This window comes from Nomascus leucogenys, chromosome 20 (genome assembly GCF_006542625.1).
Source record: "Nomascus leucogenys isolate Asia chromosome 20, Asia_NLE_v1, whole genome shotgun sequence".
In the NCBI taxonomy this organism is placed as follows: Eukaryota; Metazoa; Chordata; class Mammalia; order Primates; family Hylobatidae; genus Nomascus; species Nomascus leucogenys.
In genome coordinates, this window is record NC_044400.1 from 82,510,030 (window position 1) to 82,526,488 (window position 16,459).

Here is a 16,459-nt window from a genome sequence, read left to right on the forward strand (position 1 = left end):
AGGGGAGGCTGCAGGCAGCTACCGGGGCCTCGGCAGGAAGTTGGGAGGGTTGGGACAGGCAGGGCACAGGGCGGGGAGCCAGGCTCTTCGGGGCCCCACCCCAGGCTGGTCCTGCACCCCATCCTGCCTTCTCTCCCCACTGTGGGCCCAGAACTTGCCCCGTGGAGGCCGGGAAGCACCCACCACCCCCAGCCCTAGCTGCTCTCGGCCAGAGCCCAGCTGGACTTGCAGGATTGATGTCCCAGCAAAAAACAACAGCAGAGAAGCCCAAGAGCAGCTGCACGAGCCCTCCCAGGCCTCCCCCCGCAGCCGGCACTCCCTGCAGCAAAGAAAACCATCTGGCCACTGGGCCCTGAGTCCGGCGCCCGGAGGAGGACCTCTGCCCTGCTGAGCAGCTCTGCTCCCCAGGCTGGCCCCGGGCCTCTCCCGGCCTGACCCGCTCCCCTTGGCATCAAGCCCCAGGAGGGACGGGGTGGCCCGGCCAGGGCGAGGGTGTTCCCCAGCTCCTCTGAGCACCAGCACCTGGTGAGTCTACCTCTGCTTCCTCAAGCCCTTGACCACTCCCCTGGACAGCCTCAGCCGCCCCCTCACCCGACCCTCAAACAGTGGCCAAGGGCTTCCCACGCAGGGTCCGAAAACATCCCTGACAGGCAGGACATGCGACTTGAACAATAGAAGGTTAGGTGCATCTGTAAGCACGGCACACGGTTAGGCAGGCTGACCCTCTGGCGCATCTGTAAAGCGTGGCGCATGGAAACGCCGGCTCTTCCGGGCGGCCTCTCTGCTGCCCTTTCTTTTTTAAACCAGCTACTGACCCCATTGGTCAGTGGTAGCTGTAGGATCTGTAGGATCCCACCGTGGAGGGCTCGCCGCTCACTCTCCAGGTCCCCGATGCAAGCTGGCTCCAGCTGGGGGTGCCCACTGGGGGGACGCCGGGGCCAGCCAGGGCCAGGGCTGTGGACACTAGTGGGACGGAGGGTGTCGAGGAGCCAGACTCACCCACATCCCTCCCAGCCCCTACAGGTGTCTGGGCCTCCAGCCTCCACCCCTCTGTGCAGTGGGCAGTCACACCTGGCAGGGCCCGGCTGCCTGCCCAGAGAGCAGGTTCTGAGCAGCAGCCCTGCTGTCCCAGATCAGCCTCTGCCCAGCCCCACACTCACCTGACAGTGCCTCCCTGGCACTGCCCTGCACCTGCCCACACCAACTCCAGCCCCCTCCCCCTGCTCCCCACCCGCCCCGCACCTGCTCACACCTAACCCCATCCACTCCCAACTGACACCATCCACCCCCACCCACCTCCAATTGCCCCACACCTGCCCCACACCTGCCCCCCCACCTCTTCTCCTGTCCCTATCTCCTCCCACCCTCTATGTGTCTCCCACCTGTCCCCTCAAGTGCTCACACCTGCTCACGCCTGTCTGCCCCTCACCTGTGCACTTGTGGTCAAAGCCATCTGCTTTTACACCTACCCCACACCTGGGGTTCGCCTTGGACTAGGGTTTGTTCTCTGCTGCTGGCAGGGAGCCCCAGCTCTTCTGCCCCCTGAGGGAGACCTCGCAGGGCAAGGCCGCCTCCCCACCAGGAACCTCAGGCCCTGCCTCCCCTCTCTGCCTGCAGAGCTGAGCCTGGGGAGGCTCCTTCTATTCTAAGAGCCCCACTCAGCCCGCTGGGTCCCCGTGCCCTGAGGAGCTGCTGCTCTTGCTGGGAGCCCCAGCCCTCCCACAGGGGACACCTCTGTCCTGGAGAGACCACCTAGGGAGGCATTTGCTGTTGGTCCCTGCCCTGGGCCCTCCAGGTCACTCCCTCTTCTCGTCTGTCACAGCGTGGCCCTCTGGCCCCACAACCTGGGCTGCCGGCCTCCCCCTGCCCTGGCAGAGCAGTGGTGGGGCCAGACCAAGGGCTGACAACCACCAGCCCCTTCAGCTTGGCCTAGGCCCACGGTCAGCCCAGGGGAGCTCGGGGCTGCGGCCGGGTGGGTGAGTGGCACCCCCAGACCCTGGGCAGGGCCCTCTCCAGTCCTGAGTGCCCTGAGAGGCTGCTGGGGTCCGGCTGCTGCCCGCTGGCTCCCGTCAGGGCACACAGGGACTCATGAGGAGCAGGGAGGGGGGCATCCTCCTGTTCATGGCCCCAGGTCAGCCTTGGGTAGGGCAGGGTCACCCTGACAGCCCCCAGCCCAGTGCCAGGGGAGGAGACCAGGCAGGAGAAGCCCACCCTGGAAATGCAAACCCAATGCTGGGCGTGGCCTCCTCCCAAAAGCTCCGCCCCCCACAACACTGGGCATGGCCTCCTCCCAAAAGCTCCGCCCCCACAACACTGGGCGTGGCCTCCCAAAAGCTCCGCCCCCTACCCCCCGCTCCTTGGTCAGGGTGGGGGGCCTGGAGGGAGACAGAGGCCAGGAGGCAGCCAGGGGAGCTAGGGGTGGGCATCAGGGGCGGAGCGTGGCTTCCTGCGGCCCCAACCCCCAGGCCCAAGCGAGGAGGTCTCAGGGGCCCCTCCTGGACCTTCCTGCCCATCCAAGCTGTGGGTCCCAGTTAGTCGGCCGAGGGCCTGCACAGCTTCAGGGGTGAGAGGGGCCCCTGGTGGGGCCTGGGCAGGTGTTTGTGGGTGGGGCATCTGAGTGAGGGAGCCTGGGCGGGCCTGGAGGCCCTGGGGCCGTGGAGACGCCATCATCTCCCCTGATCAACACCAAATGATGCCCCTCCCTGGGCCCCCACCCTCCCCAAGGCTGCCACAGGCACTGCTGGCAAAAGCCTCGGATGCTTGGGCGGGCAGCAGGGAAGGCCAGGTGGCTCCGATGGGGCCTCTGGGGACAGGGTGGCGGGAGGCCAGGATCCTCGTTTTTAACCCTGAATCTTAGCACCTCTGCAGGGTCCCCCAGGTGCTGGGCATGGCTCTCCCTGGACAAAGCCCACAGCTCACGGGTGCCAGCTGCAGTTCTCGTGAAGATGTGGACACGGAAGCAGGGTTTGCCCCTGGATGCAGCTGCTCCGAGGAGGCCCCAGCTTGAAGGTGCCTCCCCCATGCCCAGTGCAGGCATCGGGCCTCAGCCAGCGCCACCTCCTGTGTCCAGGAGCTCCGGGCATGGCCTCTTCCCCAGGACCTCAGCCGGGTGCTGTCTCCACCCACAGCCAGTTCCTCTCCGTGTGCCCCCAGGAACCTGCCCTGTGCACAGTCTGGGCAGCGTTACAGGGAGGGTGTGGCGAGGGCACAGGGAGGGGACAGCTGGGTCTTCCGCTTCAGCCACAGGGACAGGCCAGGCCTCACAGCCAAGAGCCCAGGAAGAGCTGCATGCACACACGGCTGGAGAGAGGCTCTGCGCCAGAGCACAGCCCGCTGCGACTCCTCATAGACTCGGAAAATTGATTTGAAGACAGAGGTGAGTTTAGGAGGGTGGCTGTGCACAAAATTCAGAGTCAGGAATCAGCATCTTTCAAATTCAAGCACTTCCAGTTAGGAGAGACAATGAAGAAAGAGAAGGCACCATTCCCAATAGCAACAAAAATTGTAAGTTTCTAGGAGCAAACAGCGGGCAGATCTATACCTGTTATAGAGGGTCTGAGGCCTGACTGAGTACCAGAGACCAGCAACAATCCCAGTCTGTCCTGGGCGTCACGAGGCGCCGTCCGCCGTGCTGGCCGGCTGCCACAGCGGGGCCAATTAAAACACCAGAGAACCCTGGAATCAGATTGATTGTGAAGTTAACGTGGAAAAGTAAGTAAGAAAACTAAGTAAATTCTGGGACAAAAGATAAACAAGGGAACCGTGGCCACCAGGTTTTAACACACACCGGAGGCTGCACCTGGTCAGCCCTGTGTGGAGCTGGTGCGTGGGCTGGTCACAGTAACAAGATGAACGGTGAACACACAGGCATTACAGACACGCTAAAGGGGACGTTTTGAATCAATGAGGGGCTGTGGTCAGATCAACAGCGCAAAGCCACCCTCCTGGGTCTGTATCCTGCAGTCAGTGCCCGTCTAATATTCTGGGGACCCCTGCACATCAGGCTGAGGTCATGGGGTCACACAGTAGCATTTCTCTGCATTTCTGGCTAATGACTGAGCAGAAAGGATGTGTATCGGCTCCAGGGTGAGGCAGTGAAAAACCAATGTGCTAAAGAACTCTTACAGCTCAGCAATACAAAGATAAACAACTGAGTTTAAAAACGGGCAAAGGAGGCTGGGCGCAGTGGCTCACGCCTGTAATCCCAGCACTTTGGGAGGCCAAGCTGGGTGGATCATTTGAGGTCAGGAGTTTGAGACCAGCCTGGCCAACATGGTGAAACCACATCTCTACTAAAAATACAAAAATTAGCTGGGCATGGTAGTGCACACCTGTAATCCCAGCTACTCAGGAGGCAGAGGCAAGAGAACTGCTTGAACCTGGGAGGCAGAGGTTGCAGTGAGCTGAGATCGTGCCACTGCACTCCAGCCTGGGCGACAGAGCGAGACTCTAACTAAAAAAAAAAAAAAAAAAAAAAAAGGCAAAAGAATTTGAATAGATATTTTTATCAAATAATGTATGCGACCAGCCAACAAGCTCATGACAAGCTGCTTAACAGCATTAGCCACCAGGAAAATGCAAATAAAAACCATACGAGACCGCACCTCACACCCACTGGGATGGCTGGAACCGAAAGCATCACAGGTGTCAGGGCGGAGACGTGGGAACCTCACATGTGGCTGTTGCGTTCTTCAAAGTGTGAAGCCGAATTCCATGTGACCCAGCAATCCCACTCCTGGGTACATGTCCCCGAGAATCAGAAACGTGTCCACACAAAAGCTTATCCACAAATGTTCCTAGTAGCATTATTCACAATAGCCCAAAGGTGGGCACAGCCTACATGTCCATTGGCTGAGGGACAGATGGGCTCGTGGCCTGGCCCCACACTATTCTTCACCCGTAAAAAGGAATGAAGCTCTGGCCCATGCTGCAAAGTGGATGAACCCCGCAAACATTTGCCAAGTGAAGGAGGTCAGACACAGACGGCCACGCATCACAGGAGACCATTTATGTCAAATGTCTGGAATAGGCGGGTCCACGGTGACACAGAGTAGACTCCTGGCTGCCTGGGGCTGGGGGCAAGGGCACAGCTGGGGGAAAACGGGAAGGGTCTTAGTCCATCCCCACTGCCTCAGACTGGGTAATCTATAAGCAACAGAAATTTACTTCCTGTAGTTCTCAAGCTGGGGAGTCCAAGATCCAGGCGCTGGCAGGCTGGGGTCTGCTGAGAGCAGCTCCAATGGCGTATCAAGCCTCACATGGCAGAACTCAGAGGAAAAACAGCCAAGCTAGTTCCTTCCAGCCCTTTTATGAGGGCCCTGGGGACAGAATCATGGCAAGGGATGCGCTCCTGGGGCACCTTTGGGACCGCAGAACTCACTGCCTGCCTGGGTCTCCCCCGATCCTGGCCCAGCCCTCCTTGGCCGCCCCAGCCATGGCTCAGGCAGGCACAGGCGCAGCTGCAACCGTTGCTCCTGAAGGCACATGCGGTGGGCCTTGGCGGCGGCCACGCAGCGTCCACGAGGCGCTGACCCTGCAGGCGACGGTGGCCTCCACCCAGATTTCAAAGCATGTTGCTGACAGCCTTGGGGCCCAGGCAGAGGCTCATCGTGGGGGCGGGGGCTGCCTCCGAGACCCCAGGACTGCAGGGCCACCAGCGAGCAAGCACAGCCTGGGAGAGCGACAGGCAGGAGACTCTGACCCATGAGTGCTGAGTGGGCTGAGCCCAGCAAAGCCGTGGGGGCCCAGCCCTGCCCCCGTGTGTCTGGAAGGTGGGCAGGGAGTCCAAGATCATCCCCTGTTCATGTATCCTATGAGTCCTGTCCCTCTAGAGAACGCTGACTCATACGATTTTGTATGTGAGAGCGGTGAGTACTGGGCCCGGCGTGCAGTGCTGTGGTTGGAACGTTTCAATCCTCTAAAGCTCAGGCTGAAACTTAGACCCTGTGCAGTGCCGGGAGGTGGGGCCTGATGGGAGGTGTTTGATCCACTGACGAGGCAGAGCCCTCGTGACTAAAGCCACTATGAAAAGGGCTTGTGGGGCAGGCCCACCCTCCAGCCGGTGAGGACACGACGTGCAAGGGGCCATCGCGGAAGAGGAGAACCCGACCTTGGCCTCCAGACTGGGAGGCAGGAAGTCTCTGTTGATAAACTGCTGTCTGACGTTCTGTTGTGGCCGCGCTCGAACCGTGGCAGGGAGCGGCTGCCAACAGGCACAGGACGTCTTCTGCGGATGATAAACGTGTTCCGGAATGAGATGAGTGGGGATGGTTGCACAACTTCGTGAATATACTAAAAACCACTGAATTGTACACTGTAAAGGGTGACTCGTGTGCATGTGAATTTAATCTCAATGAAGCTGTTTTGCAGGAGCCAGGTGAAGCACTGTGGAGGCCATGCCCCAAGAAGGCAGCACCGGCCAGGCGCGGTGGCTCACGCCTGTAATCCCAGCACTTTGGGAGGCCGAGGTGGGCAGATCACCTGAGGTCAGGAGTTCAAGACCAGCCTGGCCAACGTGGTGAAACCCCGTCTCTACTAAAAATACAAAAAAATTAGCCAGGCGTGGTGGCGGGCGCCTGTAATCCCACCTACTCAGGAGGCTGAGGCAGGAGAATGGTGTGAACCCAGGAGGCGGAGCTTGCAGTGAGCCGAGATCGCGCCACTGCACTCTAGCCTGAGTGACAGAGTGAGACTCTGTCTCGAAAAAAAAAAGGCAGCATCAGAAAACCGGAATCTGTGCTGGGTCTTCAGTGTGGCAGGCACTCCCGGGGTGCAGACAGGATGAAGGCAGCCTTCTCTGTGGTCACATGCGTGTAACGGCATCTTCTCTCTCAGGGCCTCCTCCCTCCCCGCGTGGTTTGGGGGCTGTTCCTGATAGCACAGACGCCCTGGTCACAAACACCTGCCTGCGTTGCTGACCACAGGCCTGGCCTGGAGAAACCCACACCCTCTTCAGGGAAGCGAGCAAGGGGTTTGGCAGTGCCTGAAGCCATTGGGCTGGGGACTCACAGCCGGGACACTCAGGGTGGGTAGGGTGGGCATGGGGCCCCAGCATGGCACGGGGCCAGACCCACCCCCTCTTTGTCACTGGCCACAGACTGCGGGGGGAGGGGCTGGAGGAACTGGGGCACCTGCATTTGGCCTGCAGGGAATCTGGGTCCCGCTGGCTGTGGGTGACCACAGAGGGCCACGTGGGCAGGGTGCATCCGTGGGCCCCCAGGCCAACCTCGTCAGAGTGGGAGGGGGAAGGTCCAGGAAGCCCCAGCCTGGACCAGGTACGGTGGGAACAGTCCACATGGGAGGGGCCAGAACCGTCTAGAAGACCCTGGCGTACAGGTCTGCTGCAGCAGAGCCAGGAGGGCACGAGGGTGCCCACATCCAGGGCAGAGGCACCATGTGGTGCTCAGTCAGCGGTCAGGGTCAGGCCTGGTTGGTGGCACTGAGGACCCTGCAGGCTTGGCCCCACCTCCGGGAGCTGGGCTTCCTCCACATGGCCACAGCAAAGGCAGGGACCAGAGGGGACCAGAAGTGTGGGGGGCTGCACCCACCCTCTCCTTGCTGCTCCCCTCCCCCTTACCACCCCATCCAACGATGTCCACGCAGATGGGAGGGTTGCGAGGGGCGTCCACACCTGGCCTGCAGTGGCTGCCCAGCTTCCTGCTAGGGAGATGGGGCTGGTGCTGATGGGGAACAGCTGTTGTGGGGGCAGCCAGAGGAAACCACGTTCCCGTGGGGTGAGCTCATGGTTTACGCGTTCCCCTCCAGATCCATAACATCCTGGGGGCAGAAGCGCAGAGGCTGAGCCCGCCCCCACCCCCGCTGAGCCTCCCCTGCTCTGACACCAGGGCAGCTCAGCCATCCTCGCTCAGTCTGCACCTCCTGTCCTGAAGCCCCCTCCTCCCTCCACTTGCTCCCCCTGTCATTTACTCCCCAGGCCCGACCCACCCTGCTCACCCCTGAAGCTTCTCTGGGTCCTGGACTCCGTTCTGCAGGCTGGACGCCTTCTCGACTGTCCGTGGAGCCTGCCCGGTCTCTGGGGGTGTTGAGTGAGGGGTGCCCCAGGAAGAACGTGTTGGAGACAGTGGACAGGGAAGCGTTTCTCACCCCTTAACTCACAGCAGCCCCACCGGGCGGGCACAACCATCACCCCAGCCGCAGGTGTAGAAACTGAGGCACACAGACGCGATGTGGCTGCCCCTGTCTGGTAACTAGCAGCCGGGATTGGAGCCTGGGTCCAAGCTGCCTGTTCTTTCTTTCCTAGGCCGTGCGCCGTTTCTCCTGGAATAACTGGAGGTGATTCATGGAACCTGGAGGCTGGGCTTCAGGCTGGCGGGAGCGGCTCCGGACTGGGTCTTCTCCATGGCTCTGCTCCCCGCTCTCCTTGCTTGAGTGGTGGGGGCCCTGCGTCGTCTCATGCCCACCCCCAGCTTTCTCGCCAAATTGTTGGAGGCTTTTGTCACCTGGAGACGCCGTTCCTGCCAGCTCCGGCCCCTTCTCCTGCGATGACGTTGCCCTGTCTCTGCTGCGCCGAGACCACGTTCCAGCCAGGCCAGGCCCTGACCAAGGGCTAACCACGGAATGCACGTGGCAACACCGGCCATGTCTCACATGTGGTCTTGGAAAATGTGGTCTCTCCTCTCCTGCCCCGGCCCCGGCCCCTCCTGCCAGCTGGACGTGGGCATTTATGCACCCAGTGGAACCCCGCAGCCAGGAAACATGCCTGGAAGGCTAGAGGAGAGGCGTGATGGGGGGGACCCCACGTGTGGCGACAGAGCAGCACACCCAGCTATTCTCGGCCACCATGTGGGAGAGAAATGACGCCTCCATGGAGCTCCCCATGGCCGGAGCTGCTCCGTACAGCATCCTAACCTTCACCCCAACTACTCAGTTGCCAAAGGGAATATTTTGACTCCCTTGTTTTTAATTTCCAGGTGATTATTGCTAGAGGAGTGGGAAGTTACTAATTTTTGTATATTTATCTTGTATTAAATTTTTTACTGATTTTTAATTTTAAGATTTTTTGAGATGGAGTTTCACTCTTCTGGCCTAGGCTGGAGTGTAGAGGTGTGATTTCGGCTTGCTGCAACCTCCGCCCATGGGTTCAAGCGATTCTCGTGCCTCAGACCCCCGAGTAGCTGGGATTACAGGCATGCACCACCACGCCCGGCTAATTTTGTTTTTAGTAGAGACAGGGTTTCACTATGTTGGTCAGGCTTGTCTCAAACTCCCGACCTCAGGTGATCCGCCCACCTTGGCCTCCTAAAGTGCTGGGATTACAGGCGTGAGCCACTGCACCTGGCCTGATTTTAAATTTTTAAATGAGGGGGCAGAGGCATAGCTAGGTTTACAATCATGTCATCAACAAAATAAATTGTCTTATTTTTTCTGATGTTTGTGCCATTTATTTGTTTTTTTATTAAGTTTGCCAGAACCTTCGAGAAAACGCTGGACAATTATGACAGCAGCAGGCCCCACGAGTCGACCCTGGATTTGTGACATTTGTGTTTTCCACATATAACGATGTTGGCCACTATCGTGGACAGAGACTTTTGCGCTTTTTTCTATTTTACTAGAAATAGTGCTTTTATTCATAACGATTGCTGAATTTGCTCAATTTTCTTTTCAGTACCTGTCGATGGGGTTCTCTGAATTTTCTGTGCTAATTGGCTAATGAAATGACGTCTCTGATCGCTGGGCTGCCCTCGTAAGCCTGGCCTTCATCTGCTTGGCCATAACACCATGCTGCCGACGCTGCGTTGGGTCCTATTTGCTGTTCTCTTGTGTAGAATCCGCCGACGCTGCATTGGGTCCTATTTGCTGTTCTCTTGTGTAGAATCTGCTGACGCTGCGTTGAGTCCTATTTGCTGTTCTCTTACTTAGATTTTTTTGCATCTTCCCAAAGTGATATTTGTCTATGGTATTTTCTCTTTTTGTTCCACATCAGGTTTTTGAATTAAGTTATCCTGGTTTCATGAGACGAATTACAGAGTTTTCCATCCTTTCATGTCTTGGGAAGGTTAAAGTAACCCTGGGATGACTTTCTTTCCATGGAAGGTGAAGTCATCGTCAGCTGCGGACATCTGCTCCTGGTGCCTCCTTTCCTGGCTCAGCTCTCGCCCTCTCCAGTGCCTCGTGCTCATCTCTGCGTGGTGCTGCTCATACAGAGTCATTCTGGACTTTACACCCACGACAACATGGCTGCTGCAGGTTTCGAAGCAGCTGCCCCGGCTGAGCGGGCTGTCTCATCATTCCTCCAGCCTCTTCCGTACTGGGGTCTCCTTCTTCCTAATCATGTGTGGGTTTTTTTATTTCAATGCACAAAAATTCTAAATAGAGATAGTCATTTATTTATTTAGTTTTAGTTTTTTTTTTTTGAAACAGAGTCTCACTTTATCACCCAGGCTGGAGTGCAGTGGCACGATCTCAGTTCACTGCAGCCTCCACCTCCTGGATTCAAGCAGTTGTTCTGCCTTAGCCTCCCGAGTGGCTGGGACTACAGGTGCGCACCAACATGCCCGGCTGATTTGTGTAGTTTTGCAAAGACAGGGTTTCACCCTATTGGCCAGGATGGTCTCAAACTCCAGGCCTCAAGCGATCTGCCCACCTCAGCCACCCAAAGTGTGGGCATTACAGGCGTGAGCCACCATGCCCAGCCTAGGCAGTCATTTCTTGATGCAGCTTTTGGGCTGGCCAAAGGGATTTTGTTTTATTTCTTTCAGAAAAACAATCATTTCTCCTTTTTACTTATTTGTTTTCTACTTCATTAATTTCTGGCTTTATCTTCATAATTCTCATACTTTTTAAAATGCACTTTATTGTTCTCATTCTAGTTTCATAGGGTGGCGCAAAGTCCCTCTTGTTTATTTTTTCCTCTAAAAAACAACAGCTGTGCTGGGGGTTCTGGGCGCTGCATTAGCTGAGTCCTCGGCGCTGGATCGATATTTATGGTATCTCGGCTTTTCAGAGAGCGCACGTTCAGATTTAATATCCTGATTTACCCAAGGGCTACCTGGAGTGTGTTGGTTTCTAAGTTTTTGGGGGAAGAGGTGGCAATTTCCGTTACTTATTTTACGATATTTTGGATAATAGGATCATTTAAATTATTCTACTTTTTAGTTCCTGGAGGTTTTCTTTGCAGCCAATACACAACAGACATGGACTTATCGGAAGTCGGAACGTTTGGAAGCTCTGTTTCCTGTGAGGAACGTTCAGAAGCGCCGTTTCCCATGAGGAACGTGAGCATGACCATCCATATTGATCTGTCTGCATTTTTCTGTTGCCACTAGACCTAATTACGGAGAGAGACACACGGAGGGAGCTCCTGTGACCCTCAAGTCCCCTCATCGCGTCCCCTTGCAGTTGGCTTTCCGAGTTTAGCTCCCATGTTTGGCCCGTGGAGGTTTATGTTTTCGATCTCAGTCATCGTCCCCGCCACATGCCCACCCAGACATGCTGACACCACCGGCCCTACTCAGCCCCGCTTCCTCTCCCCTTGGCCTCACCTTGATGTCAGGGGCATCTGCTCTGACTCAGGGGCAGTGACTGACTTCCTTCCAGTACCTTCTCTGGATAATAAGTATGGATGACATACCTTCTAGTGTCTGCTGTCACGCTTACCGGTGACATTTCTGGGCTAGTTCGTGATGCCTGGGATGGAGCCGTCTCCCTGGTGATCCTGGATGACGTTTCACTGTCCCCTGCTTCTGGTGGCACAGATGAGAACTCCAGGCCTCGTGCTCTCTCTGCTGGCACACACGTCTTCCCTCCATGCTGGCTGCACACCTGCCCATGGGGTTTCTGCAGGAGAGGAGACAGCCAGAGGCCCAAGTGGGGTGTGTGGCAGGCAGGCAGCAACCCTGCTCACCGCAGCGGCCTCTGCTCTGCGTCTTGGGAGTAACCCTGGTCACCGTGGCGGCCTGTGCTTTGCTTCTCAGCGCTGCCTGGTGTGACCCCCAGGGTCTTGGTCGGCATGAGGCCACAGAGCTCACGTGCACTCCCCGCAGCTGCTTCCACGGCATAGATGAGAGGTTCCCATGGAGCTTACACGACCTCTAAAGACTTGCAGACCCCTGTGCTGTCAGACAGAGAAGGCTGAGGCTCAGAGAGGCACAGTCACCTTCTTGAAGATGCACAGCCGTGAGTGAAGCAGCTGGGATTTCTCCTGGTCTCTCTGACCCTAGAACACATGGCCTCTTGGTGTGCCCAGTAAGAGACGTTAAAGAAGGGCCTCCCCCATGAGCCCTGACTGAGGCGGGGCACTAGGCACCCCGTCGATGTGCTTTGTGGTTCACAGGGGAGAGGCAGAGGGCCTGTCAGGGGGCGGCAATGGGGCAGCCAGAGGGGGCGGTCCTGGCCTGTGTCAGCCTCCTTGAGGGGAGGGTGCCAGGAACTACCTCATGATCTTCTATTCTCACGTAAGCCACAGGACCCCAACCCAGCTCCCCACAGCAAAGGTGAAGTCACCAACTCAACAAGGCGCGTGGCCAGGTGTGGGGCTCACGCCTGCAATCCCAGCACCATGGGAGGCCGAGCAAGAGGATGGCTCGAAGCCAGGAGTTTGAAACCAGCCTGGGCAACACAGCGAGACTGCTCTACAAAAATAAAAAAAATTAGCTGGGTGTGGTAACGCACACCTGTAGTCCCAACTACTTGGGAGGCTGAGGTGTGGGCATCCTGGGGGCCGGGGGTCTCTGGGGGTGGGGGGTCCTGGGGCGGGAGCGTCCCAGGGCTGCGGGCCACGACCAGGCTTTGCGCCTCTGCCTGCTGATGGCCCTGGGGCTGTGATGGCGATTTTGCACGGAGCCCACCCTCCAGCCCTGCTTGCGGAGGGCTACTCGGGAGGGGCTGCGGCAGCGCCTACCCACATGTGGAGCCCAGGATGCAGCCCCCACCTGCCCAACCTCTGGAGCTGTGCCTGGAGAGGCGGGGGGTTCAGGTGCCATGGCAGCCTCCAAGGGGCTGAGGACTCGGGGAGGGTGCTGGAAGCTGGCCGGCTTCTGAGGGACCTCTGAGGGGCAGGGGGCCTCCAGGGCCACCAAGCTGGTGCGCCCACCGAGGGGCCAGGGGGCCGGTCCTGTGGCCTGCGGGAGTAGTGGATGGGGGAGAGTGAAGTGGTTCCTGCGAGGCCAGCCACACACCAGCGGGGCCTGCCCTGGGACCGCAGGAGATGCGGGAGTGGGACACTGAGTCACGGTCACCAGCCTTGGGCCATCTCCAGAGGACGGCGGTGGGGGCAGAGCCCAGCAAGAGGTGCTGCCTGGGGCACCCTCCCTGTGGTCCTGAGCCCTGAGCCGCCAGCTGTGGGGTGGGGCCGCCGGCTGTGGGGTGGGGCCGCCGGCTGTGGGGTGGGGCCGCCGGCTGTGGGGTGGGGCCGCCGGCTGTGGGGTGAGGCCACTGGCTGTGGGGTGGAGCCGCCGGCTGTGGAGTTGGAACCGCCCGCTGTGGGGTGAGGGCTCTGCCAGGCAGCCCCCGCTGAGTGTTTTTCCTTCCACTGACTCTGGCCCCGGGCCAGACTTGCAAACGTTGACCCACATTCCCCCTGCGCCCGGCAGAAACTAGGCCACCAGCAAGGCTGGGGAGGGTGTCCCGGCAGCGGGGCCAGCTCAGACTTTCCGGGCTGGGGAGCAGGTCCTGAGGGCCAGAGCAGGGGGGCTCTTCCCGGGGCCTCCGGCGCAGCTGGCCCAGAGAAGAGGACGGAGCCCACCCGGGCCAGGAAGAAGCTAAGCTGGGCAAGCCGCCCTGTCCCACACAGCCCTGCCTGCAGCCTGCGCTACCAGGGCCCGGCTTGCCCGTTTCTTCCCACTCCCCCTGCAGGGCACTGCCAGCTGCTCCATCCGGCCCTCCAGGCCTGGGGCCGTCGCTCTCCCCCGGGGGCTGGTCCCAGGCCTCCCACCCTGGGGCTCGGCTCCTTGAACCGCCTCTGAAGTGGTCCCTCTATCGGGACCTGCTGGTCGAGCCCTATTGGTCCTTTTTCCTGCCACCCTGACTGGGCCGCTAAAGACCCTTGGAGGAGCCCATTTGCCGTCGTGGGGCTGGGGTGGAGGGAGGCCAGCTGGAGGGTGTCTCTCTCCCCATGGGCACTGCCTGCTGTGCCCAAAGTCTGGCTGCAGCTCCCCGGAGACGTCCAGTGTGGCCTCTGGCAAGGCCCCCTTCAAAGCTTGTGGCTGCCGGGAAGGTGGGAGCAGCTGCTGGGCCACGGGGCATCCCCCTGGGTTCCACACACTGGCAGCCTCGTCCAAAGAAGAGGGACAGAGCAGGGCCCACGCCACCCCCATGTTATTCCCACAGCCCCCCCATGTCCTTTCCACGCCACCCGCACATCCTTCCCACACCCCCAACATTCTTCTCACACCATCCCCCACGTCCTTCCCACACCCCCCACATCCTTCCCACACCATCCCCCACGTCCTTCCCACACTGCCCCCCACGTCCTTCCCACGCCACCCCCCACATCCTTCCCACACCATCCCCCACGTCCTTCCCACGCTGCTCCCCCACGTCCTTCCCACGCCACCCCCCACATCCTTCCCACACCCCCTCCACGTCCTTCCCATGCCGCCCATGTCCTGCCTATGCCCCCCGCATCCTTCCCATGCCAGCCCCCACGTCCTTCCCACGCCCCCCATGTCCTTCCCATGCCCCCCCACATCCTTCCCATGCCCCCCACGTTCTTGTCCCATGGTCAGTGGCAGGTCCTGTGGGAGTGACCCCTGTTGCTGGGGAGGGGTTCTGGTGACACAGGGCTGTAGGGACACACAAACTCCCCTCCTGGAGAAAGGACTCAGTCCCCACCCAGCTCCCCCACACTCCTCCTCCCCAGCCCCAGGGTGGGGCCCACTGAGACTGGGGGCGCTCTGGAGAGAGGCCAGGCCTGGCCTGCTGGACTCCCCCAGGACAGATACCCGGCGACAGGGACACCCAGTGATGAGGGGTGTGTGGGGCAGGGGACAGGATGGACCTGGGCGGAGACTGGGACAGGGGACGTTGCACCCTCCAGTGCCCACTGAGTCTCTTCAGTGACATCCACTCTCTCTCTGCAGGGTCCATTAGCATCCTCCAGATCAAAGGCAGGGTCAGCCTCAGATGCAGGCATGTGCATGGTGTGTGAGCATGTGTGCTGTGTGTGCACCCATGTGTGAGGCGTGTGTCTGGCATGGTGCAGCTGTGTCAGGGTCATGTGTACATATACAGGTGTGTGCACATGTGTGTGTAGCATGCATGCATGTCCGCATTATGTGTGTGGGCCTGGTGGGTACTCAGGTGTCTCCATCCCATGCCCCACCCTGTGCCAGATGAGGTGGGAGCAGAGAAGGGACCCCAGCAGCCGCTGCAGTGGACATTGAGCTCTGCCCCCTCCCTGGCACCTCCTTCCACTCGGCCCTGCCTCTGAGGGCCCCTGGCTGCTGGAACAGCCTGATGTGAGGGCTTGAGGCTGGGCCGTGGCCTCAGCAAGCCTCCCCTTGGCTGGTGGCATCTCCCTGGGGTGTATGTGGGGCCGGGGCAACTGCTCTCTGGGCTAAAGGAGCAAAGGCTTCCAGCAGGATGGCTGTACCCCCCGAGCCTTCCTAGAATCCAGGCTGCGAGCTTCTGTGTTAAGAGGCTAAGAAACAAGGAGGCAGGTGCCTCTTTGTTTGCCCCAGGCAGCTCCAGCTTAGCCTGAGCCACCCTCTGCTGCTCCGTGCTGCTCCCACTGCCCTTTCCAGCCCAGGGGTGCTGCTGGGAAGAGGCTTCTCTGTGAGCACTGAGCCTTCTCACCCTAATGCCAATCCGAAAATGGCAACTGAGTTTAGCTATAGCAAAGGGCTTTACCATCGTGTCAGAGACTGAGAGCAGGAAACTCTATTGGGAAAAAGAAAACGTGAAATTTAAAGCATAAATCCCTGAATTCCAAATCCCTTTCCTTGGATCCACAGCCAACCCTGGCCAGCCAGCACAGGGCTGCCAAGACCGGCCCTAGGGCTGACTCAGAGCTTGGACAGAGTCCCACACTCAGTAGAGCTGCTTGGCTGGCCTGTGGGTCACGAGGAAAGGGATTATCTCTGTGCTAAAGCATGTGGGGCCATCTGGTGAGGTCACCCCCATCCCACACTCTGCAGAGGGAGAAACTGAGGCCTTGAGAGAGCTTAACCCATGCCGAGTCACACAGCCATGGACGGGCCTGAGCTGGAATCTTTGTCCCCTGATGCTAGCATGGGGCTTCCTCTGGCCCCTCCTTGCTGTGGAGAGATGAGGGGCACCCACACCCTCATGGGGCTGAGTCTCTTCTATCCCATCAGAGCCCTGGAAACGGACCCAAGTGGTCTGCGGCCACCAGCCTGGGTGTGGCCTGAAGGCCTGGTGTGTAGGCCTATGGGGAGGGGCTGGCTGTCCTGGGAGCTATGTACCTGAATGTAGAATGACAGGAACTCACTGCAAACCTTGGTAACTTGTGGGCACCTCCTCCACCCTCTCTCCACACTGA

At 59.2% G+C, this 16,459-nt stretch overlaps 2 protein-coding genes across 2 annotated transcripts in view; both read left to right on the plus strand.

The window, feature by feature from the left end:
- SPON2 (spondin 2) overlaps nt 1-16,459 on the plus strand; it is a 41,842-nt gene that overhangs the window by 536 nt on the left and 24,847 nt on the right. The window lies entirely within an intron of this gene.
- On the plus strand, nt 7,040-7,663 carry LOC101177658. The gene is given in 3 exon segments (XM_012499778.2): nt 7,040-7,211; nt 7,214-7,521; nt 7,523-7,663. Coding segments are annotated over 3 exon segments (621 nt in total).